We start from the raw sequence: 27,940 nt of genomic DNA, 5'->3' as shown, positions 1-27,940 counted from the left end.
CCTATAGTCTGGTCACATTTGAATTTGCCTCTTTCCTTTTTTTGAAAAAGAACAAAAGTATAAAAATCCCGCAGGATATCCCCTTCTGGTTCCGGCCTCCGGTTCCTCGCTGATTAAGTGACTTTTCGACAGGACACAACTCTGCGGTCTCTGGGGCAGGCAGTCACTACATCAGTTTCCCTTCATGCAGGACAAACTAATTTTATTGCACTTAATAGTGGGCATAGTGGACAAAAATGGGCAGTTGAGAGGGGAGCGCCAATAACAATCTACTTATATATATATATCTCTTTATTTTTCATACTCAGATTGAATATGTCCTTTAGCAAGTCAGAAGAAGTGGACGGAAGCCATAACATGAGTGACAGATCGTCGGTAAAGAATGGATTTTTTAATTATTTGCGCGACTTCTGTCAACGCAATAGTGCCCTGAGCTGGCCGGAAATCGCAAGGGAGGGGGCCCGGTCGTGGAAACACCTGAGCGAGGAGGAAAAGAGTCGCTACCAAATCATGTCCAGCACTGACACGGACATCGTTGCCTTGCAAATGAACAATAAAATGTGCAACCATCCAACGGGCAGAATGGGCGACGGCATGATAAATAAAATTCGGCCCAATAAAACTCAAAAGCTCATTTTCTCCTTGGATGGTAAGTAAACAAAATAAAATCGAACTAATTCAATTTTTATATTAATACAATTTGTATTTCTTAGAAGACGACTTTGTGATGGAAACGACACGGCCAATCTGACAATTACACGTCCTCGTGTACTGTAATCTTAATATTTCAAATGACTTATAAATCCCAGATTATAGCTTGTGTTTTCTTTAACTCATCAATTTCAAATACCATTTATTTATTCGATATATTATCTTACGCTTAAAATTTTTCTCTTATTTCATAATCTTTCATTATTTTACATTCTACACAACATTATACACAAATTTCAATTCTTATTCTCATTGCAAAATCGAATTCATTTTAACATTTAATTCATTCCATTTGCTTCTCAGCTATTGAATAACCCTATTCTATTATCAAAAAAAACATAACACAACACTGAATTTAGTATTTTTATCAGACCTATAGTCTGGTCACATTTAAATTTGCCTCTCTCCTTTTTTTGAAAAAGAACAAAAGTATAAAAATCCCGCAGGATATCCCCTTCTGGTTCCGGCCTCCGGTTCCTCGCTGATTAAGTGACTTTTCGACAGGACACAACTCTGCGGTCTCTGGGGCAGGCACTCACTACATCAGTTTCCCTTCATGCAGGACAAACTAATTTTATTGCACTTAATAGTGGGCATAGTGGACAAAAATGGGCAGTTGAGAGGGGAGCGCCAATAACAATCTACTTTTATATATATATCTCTTTATTTTTCATACTCAGATTGAATATGTCCTTTAGCAAGTCAGAAGAAGTGGACGGAAGCCATAACATGAGTGACAGATCGTTGGTAAAGAATGGATTTTTTAATTATTTGCGCGACTTCTGTCAACGCAATAGTGCCCTGAGCTGGCCGGAAATCGCAAGGGAGGGGGCCCGGTCCTGGAAACACCTGAGCGAGGAGGAAAAGAGTCGCTACCAAATCATGTCCAGCACTGACACGGACATCGTTGCCTTGCAAATGAACAATAAAATGTGCAACCATCCAATGGGCAGAATGGGCGGCGGCATGATAAATAAAATTCGGCCCAATAAAATTCAAAAGCTCATTTTCTCCTTGGATGGTAAGTAAACAAAATAAAATCGAACTAATTCAATTTTTATATTAATACAATTTGTATTTCTTAGAAGACGACTTTGTGATGGAAACGACACAGCCAATCTGACAATTTCACGTCCTCGTGTACTGTAATCTTAATATTTCAAATGACTTATAAATCCCAGATTATAGCTTGTGTTTTCTTTAACTCATCAATTTCAAATACCATTTATTTATTCGATATATTATCTTACGCTTAAAATGTTTCTCTTATTTCATAATCTTTCATTATTTTACATTCTAAACAACATTATACACAAATTTCAATTCTTATTCTCATTGCATAATCGAATTCATTTTAACATTTAATTCATTCCATTTGCTTCTCACCTATTGAATAACCCTATTCTATTATCAAACAAGAAAGAAAGCAAACTTCGGCAAGCCGAAGTTCATATACCCTTGCAGCTATTGCAAGAATTAAACATTTTTGAAAACATTAAAATTATGATTTACTTTCGTATATGTTTAAAAACATTGAAGCTATGATGATTTGCAGCTCAATTATTTGATAGTTATTTTATATATTTTTATTATTTCTTAGGGAGCTATATGATATAGAGTCCGATTTTGATAAAATTTAAACCATAATTCTGAAATATTTAACCATTGCTATATGTCGAAGAACTAAACAAAAAATTAAAAAACAGAAAAGTTAAAATTTTTTTCATTTATTTTTCCGATTGTTCCTATGAGAGCTATATGATATAGTCGTCCGACTTTGATGAAATTTAAACCGTAAATCGGAAATATTTAACCATTACTAAATGTCGAAGAACAAAACAAAAAAATAAAAAACAGAAAAGTTATAATTTTTTTTCATTTATTTTTCCGATTGTTCCTATGGGAGCTATATGCTATAGTCGTCCGATTTTGATGAAATTTAAACCGTAAATCGGAAATATTTAACCATTACTAAATGTCGAAGAACTAAACAAAAAATTGAAAAACAGCAAAGTTATAATTTTTTCATTTCTTTTTCCGATTGTTCCTATGGGAGCTATATGCTATAGTCGTCCGATTTTGATGAAATTTAAACCGTAAATCGGAAAAATTTAACCATTACTAAATGTCGAAGAACTAAACAAAAAATTAAAAAACAGCAAAGTTATAATTTTTTTCATTTATTTTTCCGTTTGTTCCTATGGGAGCTATATGCTATAGTCGTCCGATCCGGCTCGTTCCGACTTATATACTACCTGCAATAGAAAGACAACTTTTGGGAAAGTTTCATGCAGATAGCTTTAAAACTGAGAGACTAGTTTGCATATAAACGGACGGACAGACGGACAGGCGGACGGACAGACGGACATGGCTAGATCGACTCGCCTAGTGATGCTGATCAAGAATATATATACTTTATAGGGTCGGAGATGTCTCCTTCACTGCGTTGCAAACTTCTGACTGAAATTATAATACCCTCTGCAAGGGTATAAAAAAACATAACACAACACTGAATTTAGTATTTTGATCAGACCTATAGTCTGGTCACATTTGAATTTGCCTCTTTCCTTTTTTTGAAAAAGAACAAAAGTATAAAAATACCGCAGGATATCCCCTTCTGGTTCCGGCCTCCGGTTCCTCGCTTATTAAGTGACTTTTCGACAGGACACAACTCTGCGGTCTCTGGGGCAGGCAGTCACTACATCAGTTTCCCTTCATGCAGGACAAACTAATTTTATTGCACTTAATAGTGGGCATAGTGGACAAAAATGGGCAGTTGAGAGGGGAGCGCCAATAACAATCTACTTATATATATATATCTCTTTATTTTTCATACTCAGATTGAATATGTCCTTTAGCAAGTCAGAAGAAGTGGACGGAAGCCATAACATGAGTGACAGATCGTTGGTAAAGAATGGATTTTTTAATTATTTGCGCGACTTCTGTCAACGCGATAGTGCCCTGAGCTGGCCGGAAATCGCAAGGGAGGGGGCCCGGTCCTGGAAACACCTGAGCGAGGAGGAAAAGAGTCGCTACCAAATCATGTCCAGCACTGACACGGACATCGTTGCCTTGCAAATGAACAATAAAATGTGCAACCATCCAATGGGCAGAATGGGCGGCGGCATGATAAATAAAATTCGGCCCAATAAAATTCAAAAGCTCATTTTCTTCTTGGATGGTAAGTAAACAAAATAAAATCGAACTAATTCAATTTTTATATTAATACAATTTGTATTTCTTAGAATACGACTTTGTGATGGAAACGACACAGCCAATCTGACAATTTCACGTCCTCGTGTACTGTAATCTTAATATTTCAAATGACTTATAAATCCCAGATTATAGCTTGTGTTTTCTTTAACTCATCAATTTCAAATACCATTTATTTATTCGATATATTATCTTACGCTTAAAATTTTTCTCTTATTTCATAATCTTTCATTATTTTACATTCTAAACAACATTATACACAAATTTCAATTCTTATTCTCATTGCATAATCGAATTCATTTTAACATTTAATTCATTCCATTTGCTTCTCAGCTATTGAATAATCCTATTCTATTATCAAAAAAAACATAACACAACACTGAATTTAGTATTTTGATCAGACCTATAGTCTGGTCACATTTGAATTTGCCTCTTTCCTTTTTTTGAAAAAGAACAAAAGTATAAAAATCCCGCAGGATATCCCCTTCTGGTTCCGGCCTCCGGTTCCTCGCTGATTAAGTGACTTTTCGACAGGACACAACTCTGCGGTCTCTGGGGCAGGCACTCACTACATCAGTTTCCCTTCATGCAGGACAAACTAATTTTATTGCACTTAATAGTGGGCATAGTGGACAAAAATGGGCAGTTGAGAGGGGAGCGCCAATAACAATCTACTTATATATATATATCTCTTTATTTTTCATACTCAGATTGAATATGTCCTTTAGCAAGTCAGAAGAAGTGGACGGAAGCCATAACATGAGTGACAGATCGTTGGTAAAGAATGGATTTTTTAATTATTTGCGCGACTTCTGTCAACGCGATAGTGCCCTGAGCTGGCCGGAAATCGCAAGGGAGGGGGCCCGGTCCTGGAAACACCTGAGCGAGGAGGAAAAGAGTCGCTACCAAATCATGTCCAGCACTGACACGGACATCGTTGCCTTGCAAATGAACAATAAAATGTGCAACCATCCAATGGGCAGAATGGGCGGCGGCATGATAAATAAAATTCGGCCCAATAAAATTCAAAAGCTCATTTTCTCCTTGGATGGTAAGTAAACAAAATAAAATCAAACTAATTCAATGTTTATATTAATACAATTTGTATTTCTTAGAAGACGACTTTGTGATGGAAACGACACGGCCAATCTGACAATTACACGTCCTCGTGTATTGTAATCTTAATATTTCAAATGACTTATAAATCCCAGATTATAGCTTGTGTTTTCTTTAACTCATCAATTTCAAATACCATTTATTTATTCAATATATTATCTTACGCTTAACATTTTTCTCTTATTTCATAATCTTTCATTATTTTACATTCTAAACAACATTATACACAAATTTCAATTCTTATTCTCATTGCATAATCGAATTCATTTTAACATTTAATTCATTCCATTTGCTTCTCAGCTATTGAATAATCCTATTCTATTATCAAAAAAAAACATAACACAACACTGAATTTAGTATTTTGATCAGACCTATAGTCTGGTCACATTTGAATTTGCCTCTTTCCTTTTTTTGAAAAAGAACAAAAGTATAAAAATCCCGCAGGATATCCCCTTCTGGTTCCGGCCTCCGGTTCCTCGCTGATTAAGTGACTTTTCGACAGGACACAACTCTGCGGTCTCTGGGGCAGGCACTCACTACATCAGTTTCCCTTCATGCAGGACAAACTAATTTTATTGCACTTAATAGTGGGCATAGTGGACAAAAATGGGCAGTTGAGAGGGGAGCGCCAATAACAATCTACTTTTATATATATATATCTCTTTATTTTTCATACTCAGATTGAATATGTCCTTTAGCAAGTCAGAAGAAGTGGACGGAAGCCATAACATGAGTGACAGATCGTTGGTAAAGAATGGATTTTTTAATTATTTGCGCGACTTCTGTCAACGCGATAGTGCCCTGAGCTGGCCGGAAATCGCAAGGGAGGGGGCCCGGTCCTGGAAACACCTGAGCGAGGAGGAAAAGAGTCGCTACCAAATCATGTCCAGCACTGACACGGACATCGTTGCCTTGCAAATGAACAATAAAATGTGCAACCATCCAATGGGCAGAATGGGCGGCGGCATGATAAATAAAATTCGGCCCAATAAAATTCAAAAGCTCATTTTCTCCTTGGATGGTAAGTAAACAAAATAAAATCAAACTAATTCAATGTTTATATTAATACAATTTGTATTTCTTAGAAGACGACTTTGTGATGGAAACGACACGGCCAATCTGACAATTACACGTCCTCCTGTATTGTAATCTTAATATTTCAAATGACTTATAAATCCCAGATTATAGCTTGTGTTTTCTTTAACTCATCAATTTCAAATACCATTTATTTATTCAATATATTATCTTACGCTTAACATTTTTCTCTTATTTCATAATCTTTCATTATTTTACATTCTACACAACATTATACACAAATTTCAATTCTTATTCTCATTGCAAAATCGAATTCATTTTAACATTTAATTCATTCCATTTGCTTCCCAGCTATTGAATAACCCTATTCTATTATCAAAAAAAACATAACACAACACTGAATTTAGTATTTTTATCAGACCTATAGTCTGGTCACATTTAAATTTGCCTCTTTCCTTTTTTTGAAAAAGAACAAAAGTATAAAAATCCCGCAGGATATCCCCTTCTGGTTCCGGCCTCCGGTTCCTCGCTGATTAAGTGACTTTTCGACAGGACACAACTCTGCGGTCTCTGGGGCAGGCACTCACTACATCAGTTTCCTTTCATGCAGGACAAACTAATTTTATTGCACTTAATAGTGGGCATAGTGGACAAAAATGGGCAGTTGAGAGGGGAGCGCCAATAACAATCTACTTTTATATATATATCTCTTTATTTTTCATACTCAGATTGAATATGTCCTTTAGCAAGTCAGAAGAAGTGGACGGAAGCCATAACATGAGTGACAGATCGTTGGTAAAGAATGGATTTTTTAATTATTTGCGCGTCTTCTGTCAACGCGATAGTGCCCTGAGCTGGCCGGAAATCGCAAGGGAGGGGCCCGGTCCTGGAAACACCTGAGCGAGGAGGAAAAGAGTCGCTACCAAATCATGTCCAGCACTGACACGGACATCGTTGCCTTGCAAATGAACAATAAAATGTGCAACCATCCAATGGGCAGAATGGGCGGCGGCATGATAAATAAAATTCGGCCCAATAAAATTCAAAAGCTCATTTTCTCCTTGGATGGTAAGTAAACAAAATAAAATCGAACTAATTCAATTTTTATATTAATACAATTTGTATTTCTTAGAAGACGACTTTGTGATGGAAACGACACGGCCAATCTGACAATTACACGTCCTCGTGTACTGTAATCTTAATATTTCAAATGACTTATAAATCCCAGATTATAGCTTGTGTTTTCTTTAACTCATCAATTTCAAATACCATTTATTTATTCGATATATTATCTTACGCTTAAAATTTTTCTCTTATTTCATAATCTTTCATTATTTTACATTCTACACAACATTATACACAAATTTCAATTCTTATTCTCATTGCAAAATCGAATTCATTTTAACATTTAATTCATTCCATTTGCTTCTCAGCTATTGAATAACCCTATTCTATTATCAAAAAAAACATAACACAACACTGAATTTAGTATTTTTATCAGACCTATAGTCTGGTCACATTTAAATTTGCCTCTTTCCTTTTTTTGAAAAAGAACAAAAGTATAAAAATCCCGCAGGATATCCCCTTCTGGTTCCGGCCTCCGGTTCCTCGCTGATTAAGTGACTTTTCGACAGGACACAACTCTGCGGTCTCTGGGGCAGGCACTCAGTACATCAGTTTCCCTTCATGCAGGACAAACTAATTTTATTGCACTTAATAGTGGGCATAGTGGACAAAAATGGGCAGTTGAGAGGGGAGCGCCAATAACAATCTACTTTTATATATATATCTCTTTATTTTTCATACTCAGATTAAATATGTCCTTTAGCAAGTCAGAAGAAGTGGACGGAAGCCATAACATGAGTGACAGATCGTTGGTAAAGAATGGATTTTTTAATTATTTGCGCGACTTCTGTCAACGCGATAGTGCCCTGAGCTGGCCGGAAATCGCAAGGGAGGGGGCCCGGTCCTGGAAACACCTGAGCGAGGAGGAAAAGAGTCGCTACCAAATCATGTCCAGCACTGACACGGACATCGTTGCCTTGCAAATGAACAATAAAATGTGCAACCATCCAATGGGCAGAATGGGCGGCGGCATGATAAATAAAATTCGGCCCAATAAAATTCAAAAGCTCATTTTCTCCTTGGATGGTAAGTAAACAAAATAAAATCGAACTAATTCAATTTTTATATTAATACAATTTGTTTTTCTTAGAAGACGACTTTGTGATGGAAACGACACAGCCAATCTGACAATTTCACGTCCTCGTGTACTGTAATCTTAATATTTCAAATGACTTATAAATCCCAGATTATAGCTTGTGTTTTCTTTAACTCATCAATTTCAAATACCATTTATTTATTCGATATATTATCTTACGCTTAACATTTTTCTCTTATTTCATAATCTTTCATTATTTTACATTCTACACAACATTATACACAAATTTCAATTCTTATTCTCATTGCATAATCGAATTCATTTTAACATTTAATTCATTCCATTTGCTTCTCAGCTATTGAATAACCCTATTCTATTATCAAAAAAACATAACACAACACTGAATTTAGTATTTTTATCAGACCTATAGTCTGGTCACATTTAAATTTGCCTCTTTCCTTTTTTTGAAAAAGAACAAAAGTATAAAAATCCCGCAGGATATCCCCTTCTGGTTCCGGCCTCCGGTTCCTCGCTGATTAAGTGACTTTTCGACAGGACACAACTCTGCGGTCTCTGGGGCAGGCACTCAGTACATCAGTTTCCTTTCATGCAGGACAAACTAATTTTATTGCACTTAATAGTGGGCATAGTGGACAAAAATGGGCAGTTGAGAGGGGAGCGCCAATAACAATCTACTTTTATATATATATATCTCTTTATTTTTCATACTCAGATTAAATATGTCCTTTAGCAAGTCAGAAGAAGTGGACGGAAGCCATAACATGAGTGACAGATCGTTGGTAAAGAATGGATTTTTTAATTATTTGCGCGACTTCTGTCAACGCGATAGTGCCCTGAGCTGGCCGGAAATCGCAAGGGAGGGGGCCCGGTCCTGGAAACACCTGAGCGAGGAGGAAAAGAGTCGCTACCAAATCATGTCCAGCACTGACACGGACATCGTTGCCTTGCAAATGAACAATAAAATGTGCAACCATCCAATGGGCAGAATGGGCGGCGGCATGATAAATAAAATTCGGCCCAATAAAATTCAAAAGCTCATTTTCTCCTTGGATGGTAAGTAAACAAAATAAAATCGAACTAATTCAATTTTTATATTAATACAATTTGTATTTCTTAGAAGACGACTTTGTGATGGAAACGACACAGCCAATCTGACAATTTCACGTCCTCGTGTACTGTAATCTTAATATTTCAAATGACTTATAAATCCCAGATTATAGCTTGTGTTTTCTTTAACTCATCAATTTCAAATACCATTTATTTATTCGATATATTATCTTACGCTTAACATTTTTCTCTTATTTCATAATCTTTCATTATTTTACATTCTAAACAACATTATACACAAATTTCAATTCTTATTCTCATTGCAAAATCGAATTCATTTTAACATTTAATTCATTCCATTTGCTTCTCAGCTATTGAATAACCCTATTCTATTATCAAAAAAAACATAACACAACACTGAATTTAGTATTTTGATCAGACCTATAGTCTGGTCACATTTGAATTTGCCTCTTTCCTTTTTTTGAAAAAGAACAAAAGTATAAAAATCCCGCAGGATATCCCCTTCTGGTTCCGGCCTCCGGTTCCTCGCTGATTAAGTGACTTTTCGACAGGACACAACTCTGCGGTCTCTGGGGCAGGCACTCACTACATCAGTTTCCTTTCATGCAGGACATACTAATTTTATTGCACTTAATAGTGGGCATAGTGGACAAAAATGGGCAGTTGAGAGGGGAGCGCCAATAACAATCTACTTTTATATATATATCTCTTTATTTTTCATACTCAGATTGAATATGTCCTTTAACAAGTCAGAAGAAGTGGACGGAAGCCATAACATGAGTGACAGATCGTTGGTAAAGAATGGATTTTTTAATTATTTGCGCGACTTCTGTCAACGCGATAGTGCCCTGAGCTGGCCGGAAATCGCAAGGGAGGGGGCCCGGTCCTGGAAACACCTGAGCGAGGAGGAAAAGAGTCGCTACCAAATCATGTCCAGCACTGACACGGACATCGTTGCCTTGCAAATGAACAATAAAATGTGCAACCATCCAATGGGCAGAATGGGCGGCGGCATGATAAATAAAATTCGGCCCAATAAAATTCAAAAGCTCATTTTCTCCTTGGATGGTAAGTAAACAAAATAAAATCGAACTAATTCAATTTTTATATTAATACAATTTGTATTTCTTAGAAGACGACTTTGTGATGGAAACGACACAGCCAATCTGACAATTTCACGTCCTCGTGTACTGTAATCTTAATATTTCAAATGACTTATAAATCCCAGATTATAGCTTGTGTTTTCTTTAACTCATCAATTTCAAATACCATTTATTTATTCGATATATTATCTTACGCTTAACATTTTTCTCTTATTTCATAATCTTTCATTATTTTACATTCTAAACAACATTATACACAAATTTCAATTCTTATTCTCATTGCATAATCGAATTCATTTTAACATTTAATTCATTCCATTTGCTTCTCAGCTATTGAATAACCCTATTCTATTATCAAAAAAAACATAACACAACACTGAATTTAGTATTTTGATCAGACCTATAGTCTGGTCACATTTGAATTTGCCTCTTTCCTTTTTTTGAAAAAGAACAAAAGTATAAAAATCCCGCAGGATATCCCCTTCTGGTTCCGGCCTCCGGTTCCTCGCTGATTAAGTGACTTTTCGACAGGACACAACTCTGCGGTCTCTGGGGCAGGCACTCACTACATCAGTTTCCCTTCATGCAGGACATACTAATTTTATTGCACTTAATAGTGGGCATAGTGGACAAAAATGGGCAGTTGAGAGGGGAGCGCCAATAACAATCTACTTTTATATATATATCTCTTTATTTTTCATACTCAGATTGAATATGTCCTTTAGCAAGTCAGAAGAAGTGGACGGAAGCCATAACATGAGTGACAGATCGTTGGTAAAGAATGGATTTTTTAATTATTTGCGCGACTTCTGTCAACGCGATAGTGCCCTGAGCTGGCCGGAAATCGCAAGGGAGGGGGCCCGGTCCTGGAAACACCTGAGCGAGGAGGAAAAGAGTCGCTACCAAATCATGTCCAGCACTGACACGGACATCGTTGCCTTGCAAATGAACAATAAAATGTGCAACCATCCAATGGGCAGAATGGGCGGCGGCATGATAAATAAAATTCGGCCCAATAAAATTCAAAAGCTCATTTTCTCCTTGGATGGTAAGTAAACAAAATAAAATCGAACTAATTCAATTTTTATATTAATACAATTTGTATTTCTTAGAAGACGACTTTGTGATGGAAACGACACAGCCAATCTGACAATTTCACGTCCTCGTGTACTGTAATCTTAATATTTCAAATGACTTATAAATCCCAGATTATAGCTTGTGTTTTCTTTAACTCATCAATTTCAAATACCATTTATTTATTCGATATATTATCTTACGCTTAACATTTTTCTCTTATTTCATAATCTTTCATTATTTTACATTCTACACAACATTATACACAAATTTCAATTCTTATTCTCATTGCATAATCGAATTCATTTTAACATTTAATTCATTCCATTTGCTTCTCAGCTATTGAATAACCCTATTCTATTATCAAATTTAGTATTTTGATCAGACCTATAGTCTGGTCACATTTGAATTTGCCTCTTTCCTTTTTTTGAAAAAGAACAAAAGTATAAAAATCCCGCAGGATATCCCCTTCTGGTTCCGGCCTCCGGTTCCTCGCTGATTAAGTGACTTTTCGACAGGACACAACTCTGCGGTCTCTGGGGCAGGCACTCACTACATCAGTTTCCTTTCATGCAGGACAAACTAATTTTATTGCACTTAATAGTGGGCATAGTGGACAAAAATGGGCAGTTGAGAGGGGAGCGCCAATAACAATCTACTTTTATATATATATATCTCTTTATTTTTCATACTCAGATTGAATATGTCCTTTAGCAAGTCAGAAGAAGTGGACGGAAGCCATAACATGAGTGACAGATCGTTGGTAAAGAATGGATTTTTTAATTATTTGCGCGACTTCTGTCAACGCAATAGTGCCCTGAGCTGGCCGGAAATCGCAAGGGAGGGGGCCCGGTCCTGGAAACACCTGAGCGAGGAGGAAAAGAGTCGCTACCAAATCATGTCCAGCACTGACACGGACATCGTTGCCTTGCAAATGAACAATAAAATGTGCAACCATCCAATGGGCAGAATGGGCGGCGGCATGATAAATAAAATTCGGCCCAATAAAATTCAAAAGCTCATTTTCTCCTTGGATGGTAAGTAAACAAAATAAAATCGAACTAATTCAATTTTTATATTAATACAATTTGTATTTCTTAGAAGACGACTTTGTGATGGAAACGACACAGCCAATCTGACAATTTCACGTCCTCGTGTACTGTAATCTTAATATTTCAAATGACTTATAAATCCCAGATTATAGCTTGTGTTTTCTTTAACTCATCAATTTCAAATACCATTTATTTATTCGATATATTATCTTACGCTTAACATTTTTCTCTTATTTCATAATCTTTCATTATTTTACATTCTACACAACATTATACACAAATTTCAATTCTAATTCTCATTGCATAATCGAATTCATTTTAACATTTAATTCATTCCATTTGCTTCTCAGCTATTGAATAACCCTATTCTATTATCAAAAAAAACATAACACAACACTGAATTTAGTATTTTTATCAGACCTATAGTCTGGTCACATTTGAATTTGCCTCTTTCCTTTTTTTGAAAAAGAACAAAAGTATAAAAATCCCGCAGGATATCCCCTTCTGGTTCCGGCCTCCGGTTCCTCGCTGATTAAGTGACTTTTCGACAGGACACAACTCTGCGGTCTCTGGGGCAGGCACTCACTACATCAGTTTCCTTTCATGCAGGACAAACTAATTTTATTGCACTTAATAGTGGGCATAGTGGACAAAAATGGGCAGTTGAGAGGGGAGCGCCAATAACAATCTACTTTTATATATATATATCTCTTTATTTTCCATACTCAGATTGAATATGTCCTTTAGCAAGTCAGAAGAAGTGGACGGAAGCCATAACATGAGTGACAGATCGTTGGTAAAGAATGGATTTTTTAATTATTTGCGCGACTTCTGTCAACGCAATAGTGCCCTGAGCTGGCCGGAAATCGCAAGGGAGGGGGCCCGGTCCTGGAAACACCTGAGCGAGGAGGAAAAGAGTCGCTACCAAATCATGTCCAGCACTGACACGGACATCGTTGCCTTGCAAATGAACAATAAAATGTGCAACCATCCAATGGGCAGAATGGGCGGCGGCATGATAAATAAAATTCGGCCCAATAAAATTCAAAAGCTCATTTTCTCCTTGGATGGTAAGTAAACAAAATAAAATCGAACTAATTCAATTTTTATATTTATACAATTTGTATTTCTTAGAAGACGACTTTGTGATGGAAACGACACGGCCAATCTGACAATTACACGTCCTCGTGTACTGTAATCTTAATATTTCAAATGACTTATAAATCCCAGATTATAGCTTGTGTTTTCTTTAACTCATCAATTTCAAATACCATTTATTTATTCGATATATTATCTTACGCTTAACATTTTTCTCTTATTTCATAATCTTTCATTATTTTACATTCTACACAAGATTATACACAAATTTCAATTCTTATTCTCATTGCAAAATCGAATTCATTTTAACATTTAATTCATTCCATTTGCTTCTCAGCTATTGAATTATCAAAAAAAACATAACACAACACTGAATTTAGTATTTTTATCAGACCTATAGTCTGGTCACATTTGAATTTGCCTCTTTCCTTTTTTTGAAAAAGAACAAAAGTATAAAAATCCCGCAGGATATCCCCTTCTGGTTCCGGCCTCCGGTTCCTCGCTGATTAAGTGACTTTTCGACAGGACACAACTCTGCGGTCTCTGGGGCAGGCACTCACTACATCAGTTTCACTTCATGCAGGACAAACTAATTTTATGGCACTTAATAGTGGGCATAGTGGACAAAAATGGGCAGTTGAGAGGGGAGCGCCAATAACAATCTACTTTTATATATATATATCTTTATTTTTCATACTCAGATTGAATATGTCCTTTAGCAAGTCAGAAGAAGTGGACGGAAGCCATAACATGAGTGACAGATCGTTGGTAAAGAATGGATTTTTTAATTATTTGCGCGACTTCTGTCAACGCAATAGTGCCCTGAGCTGGCCGGAAATCGCAAGGGAGGGGGCCCGGTCCTGGAAACACCTGAGCGAGGAGGAAAAGAGTCGCTACCAAATCATGTCCAGCACTGACACGGACATCGTTGCCTTGCAAATGAACAATAAAATGTGCAACCATCCAATGGGCAGAATGGGCGGCGGCATGATAAATAAAATTCGTCCCAATAAAATTCAAAAGCTCATTTTCTCCTTGGATGGTAAGTAAACAAAATAAAATCGAACTAATTCAATTTTTATATTAATACAATTTGTATTTCTTAGAAGACGACTTTGTGATGGAAACGACACAGCCAATCTGACAATTTCACGTCCTCGTGTACTGTAATCTTAATATTTCAAATGACTTATAAATCCCAGATTATAGCTTGTGTTTTCTTTAACTCATCAATTTCAAATACCATTTATTTATTCGATATATTATCTTACGCTTAACATTTTTCTCTTATTTCATAATCTTTCATTATTTTGCATTCTACACAACATTATACACAAATTTCAATTCTAATTCTCATTGCATAATCGAATTCATTTTAACATTTAATTCATTCCATTTTCTTCTCAGCTATTGAATAACCCTATTCTATTATCAAAAAAAACATAACACAACACTGAATTTAGTATTTTTATCAGACCTATAGTCTGGTCACATTTGAATTTGCCTCTTTCCTTTTTTTGAAAAAGAACAAAAGTATAAAAATCCCGCAGGATATCCCCTTCTGGTTCCGGCCTCCGGTTCCTCGCTGATTAAGTGACTTTTCGACAGGACACAACTCTGCGGTCTCTGGGGCAGGCACTCACTACATCAGTTTCCCTTCATGCAGGACAAACTAATTTTATGGCACTTAATAGTGGGCATAGTGGACAAAAATGGGCAGTTGAGAGGGGAGCGCCAATAACAATCTACTTTTATATATATATATCTCTTTATTTTTCATACTCAGATTGAATATGTCCTTTAGCAAGTCAGAAGAAGTGGACGGAAGCCATAACATGAGTGACAGATCGTTGGTAAAGAATGGATTTTTTAATTATTTGCGCGACTTCTGTCAACGCAATAGTGCCCTGAGCTGGCCGGAAATCGCAAGGGAGGGGGCCCGGTCCTGGAAACACCTGAGCGAGGAGGAAAAGAGTCGCTACCAAATCATGTCCAGCACTGACACGGACATCGTTGCCTTGCAAATGAACAATAAAATGTGCAACCATCCAATGGGCAGAATGGGCGGCGGCATGATAAATAAAATTCGTCCCAATAAAATTCAAAAGCTCATTTTCTCCTTGGATGGTAAGTAAACAAAATAAAATCGAACTAATTCAATTTTTATATTAATACATTTGTATTTCTTAGAAGACGACTTTGTGATGGAAACGACACAGCCAATCTGACAATTTCACGTCCTCGTGTACTGTAATCTTAATATTTCAAATGACTTATAAATCCCAGATTATAGCTTGTGTTTTCTTTAACTCATCAATTTCAAATACCATTTATTTATTCGATATATTATCTTACGCTTAACATTTTTCTCTTATTTCATAATCTTTCATTATTTTGCATTCTACACAACATTATACACAAATTTCAATTCTAATTCTCATTGCATAATCGAATTCATTTTAACATTTAATTCATTCCATTTTCTTCTCAGCTATTGAATAACCCTATTCTATTATCAAAAAAAACATAACACAACACTGAATTTAGTATTTTTATCAGACCTATAGTCTGGTCACATTTGAATTTGCCTCTTTCCTTTTTTTGAAAAAGAACAAAAGTATAAAAATCCCGCAGGATATCCCCTTCTGGTTCCGGCCTCCGGTTCCTCGCTGATTAAGTGACTTTTCGACAGGACACAACTCTGCGGTCTCTGGGGCAGGCACTCACTACATCAGTTTCCCTTCATGCAGGACAAACTAATTTTATGGCACTTAATAGTGGGCATAGTGGACAAAAATGGGCAGTTGAGAGGGGAGCGCCAATAACAATCTACTTTTATATATATATATCTTTATTTTTCATACTCAGATTGAATATGTCCTTTAGCAAGTCAGAAGAAGTGGACGGAAGCCATAACATGAGTGACAGATCGTTGGTAAAGAATGGATTTTTTAATTATTTGCGCGACTTCTGTCAACGCAATAGTGCCCTGAGCTGGCCGGAAATCGCAAGGGAGGGGGCCCGGTCCTGGAAACACCTGAGCGAGGAGGAAAAGAGTCGCTACCAAATCATGTCCAGCACTGACACGGACATCGTTGCCTTGCAAATGAACAATAAAATGTGCAACCATCCAATGGGCAGAATGGGCGGCGGCATGATAAATAAAATTCGTCCCAATAAAATTCAAAAGCTCATTTTCTCCTTGGATGGTAAGTAAACAAAATAAAATCGAACTAATTCAATTTTTATATTAATACAATTTGTATTTCTTAGAAGACGACTTTGTGATGGAAACGACACAGCCAATCTGACAATTTCACGTCCTCGTGTACTGTAATCTTAATATTTCAAATGACTTATAAATCCCAGATTATAGCTTGTGTTTTCTTTAACTCATCAATTTCAAATACCATTTATTTATTCGATATATTATCTTACGCTTAACATTTTTCTCTTATTTCATAATCTTTCATTATTTTGCATTCTACACAACATTATACACAAATTTCAATTCTAATTCTCATTGCATAATCGAATTCATTTTAACATTTAATTCATTCCATTTTCTTCTCAGCTATTGAATAACCCTATTCTATTATCAAAAAAAACATAACACAACACTGAATTTAGTATTTTTATCAGACCTATAGTCTGGTCACATTTGAATTTGCCTCTTTCCTTTTTTTGAAAAAGAACAAAAGTATAAAAATCCCGCAGGATATCCCCTTCTGGTTCCGGCCTCCGGTTCCTCGCTGATTAAGTGACTTTTCGACAGGACACAACTCTGCGGTCTCTGGGGCAGGCACTCACTACATCAGTTTCCTTTCATGCAGGACAAACTAATTTTATTGCACTTAATAGTGGGCATAGTGGACAAAAATGGGCAGTTGAGAGGGGAGCGCCAATAACAATCTACTTTTATATATATATATCTCTTTATTTTTCATACTCAGATTGAATATGTCCTTTAGCAAGTCAGAAGAAGTGGACGGAAGCCATAACATGAGTGACAGATCGTTGGTAAAGAATGGATTTTTTAATTATTTGCGCGACTTCTGTCAACGCAATAGTGCCCTGAGCTGGCCGGAAATCGCAAGGGAGGGGGCCCGGTCCTGGAAACACCTGAGCGAGGAGGAAAAGAGTCGCTACCAAATCATGTCCAGCACTGACACGGACATCGTTGCCTTGCAAATGAACAATAAAATGTGCAACCATCCAATGGGCAGAATGGGCGGCGGCATGAAGGGGAAATCTTATCAACCCCCAATAAAATTCAAAGGCTCATTTTCTCCTTGGATGATAAGCAAACAAAATAAAATCTAACTAATTCAATTTTTATATTAATACAATTTGTATTTCTTAGAAGACGACTTTGTGATGGAAACCCCGCAAAACAGCGGGGAACCATAGCAGGAAACCCGCCAAAGGACCAAATCGAAGAGCTCAAGGTTTGGGTTCGAGATTGGGAGGGAAAAGTGGATGCCAATACAAAGACCCTAGAAGCTAATACAAACCAGTTAGCTGATTGCACCCAGCAGATTGCAAAGCTGACGGCACTGCTGCAGGTTTTCCTTAAGGGAAAGGCTAAGGATGCCGAGGTACCCGATTCCTTTCCGGTTGAAAGTGAGGAGAAGCTGGTGGCGTTAGAAGTTAAAATATGCTCGTCTACTAAAACCGCCTATGTAAGTAAAATATTTATGAAGAAGATGAGTGTGCAATAAATTATTTGTTTTTTTCTACAGATTAAGATCATCACAGCAACTATTAGGCGAAATAATTAGCCTAAGTCTATTAAAAGAGTTTTGGCAGAGCACCTTCGTTGCGACTTTAATATAGACGGCGAGAATGGAAAAAAGGCCCTTAAGGGCTTTCCAGGGTTTTTTTACGTTATAGTCAGTATGTATATTTCAGCAAAATATATCCGATTTTGTATTCTAATACATGTCGGGTTATCGTGAGGATTTTCCATATTTAATAGCGCAGATTGCATACGGCGAATACACTTGATCACACCACTGCCAATTTGAGACTGCCTGCCAGCTTGTTAGCATACCGAAAATGCTTTCCAGAAAATTTTGCAACGAACATACTTGTATCTCTGTCTCTCGCAGTAGCTCAAGCATACGAGCACAACAATCGTAGTGCGCATCTCTCTCTTAAACCTCTAACCTCACGCAACATCTCTCTCTCATGTTTGCATCGAATTATCCTGACCATCTGGCGAATAGACGGAACAAAGCCTACTAACAAACAATCGTTAGAGTGCAGAGACGAGAATTGTCACTTGGTACACGCATTTGATTTAATCCTTTTACACTGACTACCATAATTTAAGATCCGACACGGCCATTCTGACAATTTCACGTCCTCGTGTACTGTAATCTTAATATTTCAAATGAATTATAAATCCCAGATTATAGCTTGTGTTTTCTTTAACTCATCAATTTTAAATACCATTTATTTATTCGATATATTATCTTACGCTTAACATTTTTCTCTTATTTCATAATCTTTCATTATTTTACATTCTACACAACATTATACACAAATTGCAATTCTTATTCTCATTGCATAATCGAATTCATTTTAACATTTAATTCATTCCATTTGCTTCTCAGCTATTGAATAACCCTATTCTATTATCAAAAAAAAACATAACACAACACTGAATTTAGTATTTTGATCAGACCTATAGTCTGGTCACATTTGAATTTGCCTCTTTCCTTTTTTCACGATTCTTGTGCATGTCACGTGTGTTATTAAAAGCTCATAAAATATAACTATATAATGCTCATAAGTTAAAAATAAAGCCCTTTTATTAATTTAATTGTTTCGAAAAACCCGATACAAGTAAAGTAGAGCGCGGCTCCTATTTACATATCGGATTATCGAAACAATTAAATAAATTATCAGTGTTTCCCAAATTGCCGGATGTACTGAGCATCGATTTAAACATTGACGGACTTCCAATTTTTAAAAGTTCCAGGGCACAGTTATGGCCCGTTCTACTAAGAATAAATAATATCAATGCTCGCCCAGTTTTGCCCATTGGAGTTTTTATTGGCCATGATAAGCCATTTATTTGCGCCGAGTTTTTGTCGAAATTTACGTCCGAGATGTCCGAAATAATTAAAAACGGTTTAACCATTAATAAAACAAAAATTGGTTTGGAAATAAGAGCCATCGTTTGCGATGCACCTGCTCGATCATTTATTACTGGCACGCCTGGACATACGTCTAGCCATGACTGTAGCACTCAAGTGGGACAAAAAGAATCTCGCATTTGCCGCTCACATTGCCAGGATCATATGACGGGGTAATTACAGCAATAGAGACACTTTCAGAGGAAAATATAACGCTCGCGTTAACTATAAAAACAATTATAAAAACAATAATAGCTCTAAATTTAAACAAAAAAATTGTAATACAAATTATAATACACGCAAACCGTATAATATGAAACAAAATGTAAATTACATAAAATGCCATCATTGTGGAAAGTTAGGATCTCTGCCCGGGCGGACCATATACTTCTCCGCAACTAGTTGGACCCCATGAAAAAGAACAAAAGTATAAAAATCCCGCAGGATATGCCCTTCTGGTTCCGGCCTCCGGTTCCTCGCTGATTAAGTGATTTTTCGACAGGACACAACTCTGCGGTCTCTGGGGCAGGCACTCACTACATCAGTTTCCCTTCATGCAGGACAAACTAATTTTATTGCACTTAATAGTGGGCATAGTGGACAAAAATGGGCAGTTGAGAGGGGAGCGCCAATAACAATCTACTTTTATATATATATATCTTTATTTTTCATACTCAGATTGAATATGTCCTTTAGCAAGTCAGAAGAAGTGGAGGGAAGCCATAACATAAGTGACAGATCGTTGGTAAAGAATGGATTTTTTAATTATTTGCGCGACTTCTGTGTAACGGGTAGCCACACTGCAAATTATTTCAGGCGAGATGTTGAAAGTGAAACACAAGCGCACGCGGAATAGTTGTCCGGCTTGCGGCTCGTCGACTAAGGCTGTGGTGGTCTTGCTTGCGCACACGTTTGCCTATCAATAATGGTACGTTAATAATCGCGTGCAACGACAATGAAATGGGAAAGATAGAGACACACATATAACTATTGCTGCAAAAAAAGAAAATTACCCTAACGCTGCTGAACTCCCCTTTTCGCCTCCTTAGATGTTGTGGAGGTCCAGTCGGGCTCACCCTTCCTTCGGTCGCTCCATCCAACTGCTCAATAGCCTGAGCGACCCCTTTTCTTAAGCGCTACCCTACATCTGCATGTCGCCAGCTGCGGCCAAATTCGTTTTTTTCTTAAAACATTATAAACGTTTATTAATAGCTAAAAACATTCTTAACGCTACCCATGATAAAAGATTTACTTAGGGACATGTATAAATACGACATATAACTTAGTGATACATATAAATATTAAATGTGAGAGATGCGAAAATTAACTTATAATAATTCTATCCTTTTTCTTGATGAAATCAAAATTTAGGCCAATGGGAAGGGGAATTTAATCCGCGTAAAATAGAAATTAATTTAAAAGCGAATAAAAAGGTACGGCTGCATAACAATATTCTCGTGCGTGGAATCAAAATTGAGTCTTTTTTCTTCTCCTACATTTGAGCGCTTTGGATTTCACGTATTTTTCTTTCTGCTCCTTCTCTATCGATGTTTGAGGTAAAATATTATAATTTCCATTTTTTCCTTTTACTTTACTTTTTGGACACGATTATATATATATTTTTCTGCATGATACAGAATTCAAATTGGATTTTTCCACTCACCAATATTTAATACAATCCATCGACGAAAGCGCTTTCCTCGGGATGTGATGAGCTAATGGGGTTAAGAAATAAGGCACACAATAAAAGAACAAAAAAAATCAATCTAGTTGCCACACCACATCACACCACACTGCACATTTTCCCACAATTTGGGGTTCTCTCGGTCGACATTTGCCCCGCCATTGCCACATTTAACAACTAACAAAAAAACTTAATTAACTACTAAATTAACCTAAACAAGAATCATCACTTAATTTCTGGATTTCCACTTTTCCGGGCTAGGTCATAGCTTCTCCCTCTTGGGACGTTTCCGCGGCCAAACTTTCCGAGTATTATTTTAGCTTTATTAGGCCCAAATTTGCCAATACAACGTTTATCTGCCTCTGCTTAGAGCATGTCGCGCGCCGACGTCATACGCGAATGGGAGGGGAAGCGATACTAAAGCTGCGCTCGATCGAACTTATTTCATTGGTAAATTTAATCTAATCTGCTTTGTGCAATTTCGGTGTGGGTGTGCGAGCGGCCGCAAGAGATAAAGTTAGGGCCGTATGCCCGCTTAGCACAACTTTTAAACCACTCAATGTCCGTAATTTCCACTTTTAACTCGGTTGCGCTGGGTTCGATGTGCGCTTCGGTTTGATGTGCGCTCCGATTTGATGTGCGCTCGATATGCTGGTTGCGCCTGCGCCGACTGCCGGTTTTCTTAGCCTTCCCTCGCTTCTTGGCCTTGGTATTGTCGCCCTTCGCTCGCCTGATTTAATAAAATACACTGAGGAACTGCTTGGATTTTCCCCTTTACTCTTTAAAAAACTCACCCCAGACCACTGCACATACGTCCGGGAATAAGACGATCTTCTGGGAATTATCACGCAGCTGCGAACAACACTTATTGTGCAGCAGAATGCGTTACAGCGAGCAGAGACGCGTGGCGCCATACAACAACAGCAACAGCAGGCAGAAACACGCATCGATATACAACAACAATGGGCAAAGACGCACGTTGCGCGCGAACAGCCAATTGGAAATTCATCGGGTGGCAACGCCAGCAATCCAACTCCAATCGCTACAGGAAACGGGAGTTCCATCGTCCAGGGCTGGATCAGCAGCTTCACTCTCGTTTGCCAAAGAAGCTGCCATCGACTTCGACGGAAACATTTGTGCACGCAACTGGGTAGATCACCTTAAAAACATAGGCCAAATCTAAAACTAAGATATTGACTGCCTACGAATGCTACTCGTTACCAAACTAAAAGGTAATTATCAGCGTTGGCTGCACGCCAACCCATCCCGAATGCTAGATTCTTTCGAACGACTGTGCGAACAACTAATCATAGCATTTGGGGAATCGGCGTATAAATCAGAGCGTCGCCGAAAACAACGAGCAACGGATATGGTAAAAGAACGAGGGCTTAACAATGTATTTCGAGGATAAAAAAATGATGTCCCAAGCCATCAACATGGGCACTGAGAAACTGCTCAAACAGCTCATCGAGGGAATCTCATTACCTAGTTTGCGTGATCAAGCTCGTATCCAAAGGTTCGCCAATCCGGAGCAGATGCTGCTAGCATTTGCCAACATACGTCTTCCACAACAACCCGGAGCATACGCACCGAAGAAGTCGGTGTTGGAAGCGACGCAGATCAATAACTTGCCAAGGACCGCCGCAAGCCAGCAAGGGCACCTGGGTCTTGCTTCGCATGCGGAGAAATGGGACATTTTGTGGAAGAATACAGCCAGAGGAGGAGCAACAACAACAACAATAGCAACAGCAAGAACAATAGCAGGAACAACAACTATGTAAGAAAAGTAGTAATTTTTTTCGATCACCATCTCAATTCACCTATTATTGCAGAATGTCTCATCGACTCAGGGAGCGCGATATCATTCATTAAGCAGTCCAGAATTCCAGCTGCATTATCATTGAGTAACGTTATTTAACCATTACTATATCTCGAAGAACTAAAAAAAAAATTAAAAAACACCAAAGTTATAATTTTTTTTATTTACTTTTCGATTGTTCCTATGGGAGCTATATGCTTTAGTCGTCCGATCGTTCCGACTTATATACTACCTGCAATAGAACGACAACTTTTGGGAAAGTTTCATGCAGATAGCTTAAAAACTGAGAGACTAGTTTGCGTAAAAAAACGGACGGACAGACGGACATGGCTAGATCGACTCGCCTTGTGATGCTGATCAAGAATATATTTACTTTATAGGGTCGGTAATGTCTCCTTCACTGCGTTGCAAACTTCTGACTGAAATTATAAAACCCTCTGCAAGGGTATAAAAAATATATATGACGCGGTTAATTACGTAACGGCCCCATAAATTTCCTTAATGCAATGTAAAAATTCACACGAACCTAATTAACTTTCATAAGTGATTTTGATATATAAATCGAAATTATTATTTAAAAAACCGTCAATTTAAAAAAAATTTCATTTCATTTCATCATTTCGTTTGCGGCTAGACGCAGTTTTTTTTACATAGGTTTTGTATAGGCAAATAGAGATGCGGAAAATGTGCGTCAAGGTGCATTAGTCTACAAAATCTGGATTTTTACCGATGTTTACTTGATATTTACTCGATATTTGGCATATCGATATACAATCGTGGGGAACTATCACCACTAACGACCGAAAACAACAAGAATAGCTGGTAAAAAAAAAGGCGGAAGGATTTTCCTGGACAATTCAAAACAAAGAAGTGTAACAGCCTATTCTACTTCTTTGCGTCTATTCCGATATCGTGCGTGAGTTCAACTAAGCTATTAGATAGGCGAAAGCCGTAGAGATGAGCAAATAAGCGATAGTTTTGTAAAATATCGACAAAAATTTGTGTTGCCAGGGCGGTCCAATTAATTCCGTGCTTTTTTTATACCCTTGCAGAGGGTATTATATTCTTGATCAGCATCACTAGGAAAGTCGATCTAACCATGTCCGTTTCTACGCAAACTAGTTTCTCAGTTTTAAAGCTATCTGCATGAAACTTTCCCAAATGTTGTCTTTCTATTTCTTAAGTGTTTTTAAATTTTTTTTTGGTTTTTCGACTTATAGTAATGGTTGAATATTACAGAATTACGGTCTAAATTTTAAGAAAATCTGTCGACTATATCATATAGCTCCCATAGGAACAATCGGAAAAATAAATAAAAAATCGGAAGACTATAACTTAAAGCTCCCATAAAATCAATAATTTTTTAATTTAACTTTTTTATTTTGTAATCTTTTTTAGACATTTTTTATGAATAATTAATAATTTGACGGTTCAGAATCACGCTTTAAATTTAAATAAAATCGGAAAACGATATCATATAGCTGCCATAGGAACTATCGAATAATTAAGCTGCAAATCATCATAGTTTCAATGTTTTTAAAGATATACGCAAGTAAATCATTATTTTAATGTTTTCAAGAGTATTTAGTTTTTGAAATAGCTGCAAGGGTATATGAACTTCGGCTTGCCGAAGTTTGCTTCCTTTCTTGTTTTTATATTACTTTTCATTCCGCGTAGCCGTGTAGCTGTGTGGCGTGGCTCTATTCTGCTTCTGATGATAAGTTTTGCGACGTTTAGTTTCGAAGCGCAACTGATAGCGTGCTGGTCGGCCATCGGAAGAATAAAATATTATTAGTTCTATTAATTCACTCTTGAGTAAGAAGCCAGAGATAAGAACAAATGACGAGCAAAGTCGGTGGGTAGATGGGAAACCACCGCCGCTATTAATAGTTGTTACTAACACGGTTTCTTCCAGGGATCCTTCTTTTGGCACTGGGACATCTTGAGGTTACCCAAAGCCTTGCGAAGCCAGAGACCAGAGAATGTCTGGCGCCCACCTACATGACACGCTTCAGCGCCAAGCTCTTTCCGAAAATCATAAAGTCGGAAAATAAGCTCGACAATATTTTCTTCTCACCCTACGCCGTGCACGCCATGCTGGCACTGATCTATAGGGCATCGGAGGGTGAAACACTCAACGAAGTGCAGCGGGTCGGCGAGTTCAACCAGCACCCTGTTTTCGTGGCCCTGGACTTCGAGCGACTGATCAAGTTCAAGGAGCGTCTCCAGAGTACCAGGCTATATTCTAACTCCAGAGTATTCTACAACCAGACGCTGGATGCAGTCAATTCCCGCTACGACGAGTTCTCCGAATTCTATTTTGACATCGGCATGGAGCCTGTGGACATGGATGGCGGCAAGGTCATGACCAACAGTATCAACGAATGGTTAACGAGTTCCGGTTACTTCTGGCAATTCCGCCTACCCTACGACATTATCTCTCAGGTCCACACTACTGATAAGCACCGTGCGTTTCTTGGGATTCTGGGAGCACACGTTCTACTATGGAAATACTCGACCAACCGAATTCCACCTCGCCAACGGTCGTATTTCTAATGTGGACATGATGTACAACCACAAAGTCTATGGTCTGGCCGATCTGCCCGACCTGGACGCCACCGCCTTGGAACTGCCCTTCAAGGACAGCGCCACCAACATGCTGATCCCGCTGCCCAATCAGCCGAATGAATTGGTCAACCTCGAGCAGCAGTTGGCCCAGCCGGAGTTCGATCTCAACCGGATCGCCAACTGCCTGCACCGCCAGTCGGTCACGGTGGGCCTGCCCAGGTTCAGGGTCGTTATGGTTTTTGACATGAATGCTCCTCTGAAGCAGCTGGGTCTCAATCAGATGTTCACGGACAGCTCGAAGGTGACCGAATTGCTCGATCTGCCGGTGCGCGTGGACAAGGTCCTGCAAAGGGCCCATTTTACAGTGTTTGAGGACGGAACTTCATTACAGTACCCTTCGGGTAAGATTTCAGCTACTTTTCGGGCCTAAAAAGTACTACAAAGCTATTAATTCTATAGGTCCAGAAGATGCCAAGTCACTGCCTGCCAATTCCAAGGAGTTCGTCGCTAATCGGCCAATCGTCTTTGCCATCCGCACCCCCAACTCAGTGTTGTTGATGGGTCATGTCAAGAGTGCTAGGATATATAAATAAGGATTCCTCCGATGCCCTATAGATCAGTGCCAGCATGGCGTGCACGACGAAGGGTGAGAAGATAATATTGTCGAGCTTATTTTCCGACTTTATGATTTCCTGGAAGAGCTTGGCGCTGAAGCGTGTCATGTAGGTGGGCGCCAGACATTCTCCGGGCTCTGGCTTCGCAAGGCTTTGGGCAACCTCAAGATGTCCCAGTGCCAAAAGAAGGATCGCTGGAAGAAATCGTGTTAGTAACAAATATTAATAGCGGCGGTTTTTTCCCATCTACCCACCGACTTTGCTCGCCATTTGTTCTTATCTCTGGCTTCTTACTCAAGAGTGAATTAATAGAACTAATAATATTTTATTCTTCCGATGGCCGACCAGCACGCTATCAGTTGCGCTTCGAAACTACATAAACGTCGCAAAACTTATCATCAGAAGCGGAATAGAGCCACGCCACACAGCTACACGGAATAAAAAAAAACAAAAAACAAACTATTTAATTGTTAAGGCTACATATAAGTTTGCATAATGGTTAATTCCCCTGATCACAGAAATGTTTCCATAAAATAGTTTTGTACACAGAAAAATGCGTATTCTGATAAATTTGTTTATTTTTGAAAAAAAAAACCAGGGACCGTAATTATTGTAAGATTACTAACAAACATTATTTGGGAGTTTTTACATTTCAATTTTCCAACCGTCAATTGCAAATATATATTATATTTATTTGTTTTTTTGCTTAATATTAATATATATATATTTATAGAAATACTCTTACTACCTCAATCAAAAAAACAAATAAAAAAACAAAACCAGGTCACCGGAATATTAAATATTATTATTATAGTGAAACGAAACAGTATGTTGTTAGCAATTGAAATTCACTTAAAACTTGGCTCTTTTTATACCCTTGCAGAGGGTATTATAATTTTAGTCAGAAGTTTGCAACGCAGTGAAGGAGTCATCTCCGACCCTTTAAAATATATATATTCTTGATCAGCATCACTAGGAGAGTCGATTTAGCCATGCCCGTCTGTCCGTCCGTTTCTACGCAAACTAGTCTCTCAGTTTTAAAGCTATCTGCATACAACTTTCCCAAAAATTGTCTTTCTATTGCAGGTAGTATATAAAACGGAACGAGCCGGATCGGACGACGTTAGCATATAGCTCCCATAGGAAGAATCGGAAAAATAAATTTTAAAAAATTATAACTGCTGTTTTTTAATTTTTATTTTTAGTTCTTCGACATATAAAGTAATAGTTAAATATATCAGAATAACGGTTTAATTTTCATCAAAATCGGACGTTTATATCATATAGCACCCATGGAAACAATAAAAATATATACAAATTTTTTTTTAAATGTAACTTTTTTATTTTGTAATTTTTTAAAATTAATTTTCATTTATTAATAATTTGACAGTTCAGAATTACGATTTTAATTTTATTAAACAGGGCTGACAGGGGTGAAAAGTCGATCTGAGAGCAACAGT

General features: G+C 37.6%; 12 protein-coding genes across 23 annotated transcripts; all 12 read left to right on the top strand.

Moving 5' to 3' along the window:
• Positions 1–28: 28 nt before the first annotated feature.
• Positions 29–2,011, top strand: LOC121466758. Of its 5 annotated transcripts, XM_041707083.1 has the most exons (3): positions 29–146; positions 309–649; positions 1,797–2,011. In XM_041707083.1, exons 2-3 carry the CDS (start codon positions 316–318, stop codon positions 1,832–1,834), a joined length of 372 nt encoding a protein of 123 aa, XP_041563017.1. In that variant the 5' UTR covers positions 29–146; positions 309–315; the 3' UTR covers positions 1,835–2,011. The 5 variants fall into 5 exon arrangements, with proteins under 5 accessions (XP_041563017.1, XP_041563015.1, XP_041563018.1 ...); XM_041707081.1 differs by having other exon boundaries at positions 30–649; XM_041707084.1 differs by lacking the exon at positions 1,797–2,011 and adding an exon at positions 714–865 and having other exon boundaries at positions 30–649.
• Positions 2,012–4,617: 2,606 nt separating this feature from the next.
• On the top strand, positions 4,618–8,397 carry LOC121466757. 3 transcript variants are annotated; one of them, XM_041707079.1, is made up of 2 exons: positions 4,618–4,975; positions 8,291–8,343. In XM_041707079.1, the coding sequence occupies exons 1-2, from the start codon at positions 4,642–4,644 to the stop codon at positions 8,326–8,328; spliced, it is 372 nt and encodes a 123-aa protein (XP_041563013.1). In that variant the 5' UTR covers positions 4,618–4,641; the 3' UTR covers positions 8,329–8,343. The 3 variants fall into 3 exon arrangements, with proteins under 3 accessions (XP_041563013.1, XP_041563011.1, XP_041563014.1); XM_041707077.1 differs by lacking the exon at positions 4,618–4,975 and adding an exon at positions 7,878–8,226 and having other exon boundaries at positions 8,291–8,397; XM_041707080.1 differs by lacking the exon at positions 4,618–4,975 and adding an exon at positions 7,878–8,226 and having other exon boundaries at positions 8,294–8,343.
• On the top strand, positions 5,703–6,208 carry LOC121466756. The gene is made up of 2 exons (XM_041707076.1): positions 5,703–6,061; positions 6,126–6,208. Exons 1-2 carry the CDS (start codon positions 5,728–5,730, stop codon positions 6,161–6,163), a joined length of 372 nt encoding a protein of 123 aa, XP_041563010.1. The 5' UTR covers positions 5,703–5,727; the 3' UTR covers positions 6,164–6,208.
• Positions 8,398–8,971: 574 nt separating the features above from the next.
• Positions 8,972–9,486, top strand: LOC121467963. 2 transcript variants are annotated; one of them, XM_041710749.1, is made up of 2 exons: positions 8,972–9,310; positions 9,375–9,486. In XM_041710749.1, exons 1-2 carry the CDS (start codon positions 8,977–8,979, stop codon positions 9,410–9,412), a joined length of 372 nt encoding a protein of 123 aa, XP_041566683.1. In that variant the 5' UTR covers positions 8,972–8,976; the 3' UTR covers positions 9,413–9,486. The 2 variants fall into 2 exon arrangements, with proteins under 2 accessions (XP_041566683.1, XP_041566684.1); XM_041710750.1 differs by having other exon boundaries at positions 9,378–9,427.
• A 558-nt stretch (positions 9,487–10,044) lies between these two features.
• On the top strand, positions 10,045–10,571 carry LOC121467955. Of its 2 annotated transcripts, none has more exons than XM_041710736.1 (2): positions 10,045–10,393; positions 10,458–10,571. In XM_041710736.1, exons 1-2 carry the CDS (start codon positions 10,060–10,062, stop codon positions 10,493–10,495), a joined length of 372 nt encoding a protein of 123 aa, XP_041566670.1. In that variant the 5' UTR covers positions 10,045–10,059; the 3' UTR covers positions 10,496–10,571. The 2 variants fall into 2 exon arrangements, with proteins under 2 accessions (XP_041566670.1, XP_041566671.1); XM_041710737.1 differs by having other exon boundaries at positions 10,461–10,510.
• A 564-nt stretch (positions 10,572–11,135) lies between these two features.
• LOC121467948 lies at positions 11,136–11,651 on the top strand. Of its 2 annotated transcripts, none has more exons than XM_041710721.1 (2): positions 11,136–11,476; positions 11,541–11,651. In XM_041710721.1, exons 1-2 carry the CDS (start codon positions 11,143–11,145, stop codon positions 11,576–11,578), a joined length of 372 nt encoding a protein of 123 aa, XP_041566655.1. In that variant the 5' UTR covers positions 11,136–11,142; the 3' UTR covers positions 11,579–11,651. The 2 variants fall into 2 exon arrangements, with proteins under 2 accessions (XP_041566655.1, XP_041566656.1); XM_041710722.1 differs by having other exon boundaries at positions 11,544–11,593.
• Positions 11,652–12,198: 547 nt separating this feature from the next.
• Positions 12,199–13,468, top strand: LOC108136176. Of its 2 annotated transcripts, none has more exons than XM_041710872.1 (3): positions 12,199–12,539; positions 12,607–13,119; positions 13,284–13,468. In XM_041710872.1, exons 1-2 carry the CDS (start codon positions 12,206–12,208, stop codon positions 12,639–12,641), a joined length of 369 nt encoding a protein of 122 aa, XP_041566806.1. In that variant the 5' UTR covers positions 12,199–12,205; the 3' UTR covers positions 12,642–13,119; positions 13,284–13,468. The 2 variants fall into 2 exon arrangements, with proteins under 2 accessions (XP_041566806.1, XP_041566805.1); XM_041710871.1 differs by having other exon boundaries at positions 12,604–13,119.
• LOC121467994 lies at positions 13,291–13,741 on the top strand. 2 transcript variants are annotated; one of them, XM_041710874.1, is made up of 2 exons: positions 13,291–13,624; positions 13,692–13,741. In XM_041710874.1, exons 1-2 carry the CDS (start codon positions 13,291–13,293, stop codon positions 13,724–13,726), a joined length of 369 nt encoding a protein of 122 aa, XP_041566808.1. In that variant the 3' UTR covers positions 13,727–13,741. The 2 variants fall into 2 exon arrangements, with proteins under 2 accessions (XP_041566808.1, XP_041566807.1); XM_041710873.1 differs by having other exon boundaries at positions 13,689–13,741.
• Positions 13,742–14,353: 612 nt separating this feature from the next.
• LOC108139473 lies at positions 14,354–14,811 on the top strand. The gene is made up of 2 exons (XM_017262202.2): positions 14,354–14,694; positions 14,759–14,811. Exons 1-2 carry the CDS (start codon positions 14,361–14,363, stop codon positions 14,794–14,796), a joined length of 372 nt encoding a protein of 123 aa, XP_017117691.2. The 5' UTR covers positions 14,354–14,360; the 3' UTR covers positions 14,797–14,811.
• A 627-nt stretch (positions 14,812–15,438) lies between these two features.
• Positions 15,439–15,895, top strand: LOC108139427. Its single transcript, XM_017262153.2, has 2 exons — positions 15,439–15,779; positions 15,843–15,895. Exons 1-2 carry the CDS (start codon positions 15,446–15,448, stop codon positions 15,878–15,880), a joined length of 372 nt encoding a protein of 123 aa, XP_017117642.1. The 5' UTR covers positions 15,439–15,445; the 3' UTR covers positions 15,881–15,895.
• A 625-nt stretch (positions 15,896–16,520) lies between these two features.
• On the top strand, positions 16,521–16,978 carry LOC108139437. Its single transcript, XM_017262163.2, has 2 exons — positions 16,521–16,861; positions 16,926–16,978. Exons 1-2 carry the CDS (start codon positions 16,528–16,530, stop codon positions 16,961–16,963), a joined length of 372 nt encoding a protein of 123 aa, XP_017117652.2. The 5' UTR covers positions 16,521–16,527; the 3' UTR covers positions 16,964–16,978.
• Positions 16,979–25,137: 8,159 nt separating this feature from the next.
• LOC108139418 (leukocyte elastase inhibitor-like) lies at positions 25,138–27,034 on the top strand. The gene is made up of 4 exons (XM_041709407.1): positions 25,138–25,153; positions 25,214–25,528; positions 25,695–26,267; positions 26,326–27,034. Exons 1-4 carry the CDS (start codon positions 25,138–25,140, stop codon positions 26,457–26,459), a joined length of 1,038 nt encoding a protein of 345 aa, XP_041565341.1. The 3' UTR covers positions 26,460–27,034.
• Positions 27,035–27,940: the final 906 nt, after the last annotated feature.

The sequence above is a fragment of the Drosophila elegans genome, unplaced genomic scaffold (assembly GCF_018152505.1).
Source record: "Drosophila elegans isolate 14027-0461.03 unplaced genomic scaffold, ASM1815250v1 contig_149, whole genome shotgun sequence".
NCBI lineage: Eukaryota > Metazoa > Arthropoda > Insecta > Diptera > Drosophilidae > Drosophila > Drosophila elegans.
The sequence above is the reverse complement of the archived record's forward strand: the minus strand, read 5'-3'. Positions and strand labels throughout refer to the sequence as shown.

Bases quoted from the DNA above. Each gene is read 5' to 3' on its own strand.
- LOC121466758 (XM_041707083.1), top strand. From the start codon at position 316: ATGTCCTTTAGCAAGTCAGAAGAAGTGGACGGAAGCCATAACATGAGT. The intron at 650-1,796 runs GTAAGTAAACAA...TGTATTTCTTAG, and splicing joins GCTCATTTTCTCCTTGGATG to AAGACGACTTTGTGATGGAA.
- LOC121466756 (XM_041707076.1), top strand. From the start codon at position 5,728: ATGTCCTTTAGCAAGTCAGAAGAAGTGGACGGAAGCCATAACATGAGT. The intron at 6,062-6,125 runs GTAAGTAAACAA...TGTATTTCTTAG, and splicing joins GCTCATTTTCTCCTTGGATG to AAGACGACTTTGTGATGGAA.
- LOC121466757 (XM_041707077.1), top strand. From the start codon at position 7,893: ATGTCCTTTAGCAAGTCAGAAGAAGTGGACGGAAGCCATAACATGAGT. The intron at 8,227-8,290 runs GTAAGTAAACAA...TGTTTTTCTTAG, and splicing joins GCTCATTTTCTCCTTGGATG to AAGACGACTTTGTGATGGAA.
- LOC121467963 (XM_041710749.1), top strand. From the start codon at position 8,977: ATGTCCTTTAGCAAGTCAGAAGAAGTGGACGGAAGCCATAACATGAGT. The intron at 9,311-9,374 runs GTAAGTAAACAA...TGTATTTCTTAG, and splicing joins GCTCATTTTCTCCTTGGATG to AAGACGACTTTGTGATGGAA.
- LOC121467955 (XM_041710736.1), top strand. From the start codon at position 10,060: ATGTCCTTTAACAAGTCAGAAGAAGTGGACGGAAGCCATAACATGAGT. The intron at 10,394-10,457 runs GTAAGTAAACAA...TGTATTTCTTAG, and splicing joins GCTCATTTTCTCCTTGGATG to AAGACGACTTTGTGATGGAA.
- LOC121467948 (XM_041710721.1), top strand. From the start codon at position 11,143: ATGTCCTTTAGCAAGTCAGAAGAAGTGGACGGAAGCCATAACATGAGT. The intron at 11,477-11,540 runs GTAAGTAAACAA...TGTATTTCTTAG, and splicing joins GCTCATTTTCTCCTTGGATG to AAGACGACTTTGTGATGGAA.
- LOC108136176 (XM_041710871.1), top strand. From the start codon at position 12,206: ATGTCCTTTAGCAAGTCAGAAGAAGTGGACGGAAGCCATAACATGAGT. The intron at 12,540-12,603 runs GTAAGTAAACAA...TGTATTTCTTAG, and splicing joins GCTCATTTTCTCCTTGGATG to AAGACGACTTTGTGATGGAA.
- LOC121467994 (XM_041710873.1), top strand. From the start codon at position 13,291: ATGTCCTTTAGCAAGTCAGAAGAAGTGGACGGAAGCCATAACATGAGT. The intron at 13,625-13,688 runs GTAAGTAAACAA...TGTATTTCTTAG, and splicing joins GCTCATTTTCTCCTTGGATG to AAGACGACTTTGTGATGGAA.
- LOC108139473 (XM_017262202.2), top strand. From the start codon at position 14,361: ATGTCCTTTAGCAAGTCAGAAGAAGTGGACGGAAGCCATAACATGAGT. The intron at 14,695-14,758 runs GTAAGTAAACAA...TGTATTTCTTAG, and splicing joins GCTCATTTTCTCCTTGGATG to AAGACGACTTTGTGATGGAA.
- LOC108139427 (XM_017262153.2), top strand. From the start codon at position 15,446: ATGTCCTTTAGCAAGTCAGAAGAAGTGGACGGAAGCCATAACATGAGT. The intron at 15,780-15,842 runs GTAAGTAAACAA...TGTATTTCTTAG, and splicing joins GCTCATTTTCTCCTTGGATG to AAGACGACTTTGTGATGGAA.
- LOC108139437 (XM_017262163.2), top strand. From the start codon at position 16,528: ATGTCCTTTAGCAAGTCAGAAGAAGTGGACGGAAGCCATAACATGAGT. The intron at 16,862-16,925 runs GTAAGTAAACAA...TGTATTTCTTAG, and splicing joins GCTCATTTTCTCCTTGGATG to AAGACGACTTTGTGATGGAA.
- LOC108139418 (XM_041709407.1), top strand. The intron at 25,529-25,694 runs GTACCAGGCTAT...ATGGTTAACGAG, and splicing joins GTTCAAGGAGCGTCTCCAGA to TTCCGGTTACTTCTGGCAAT. The intron at 26,268-26,325 runs GTAAGATTTCAG...TTAATTCTATAG, and splicing joins TTCATTACAGTACCCTTCGG to GTCCAGAAGATGCCAAGTCA.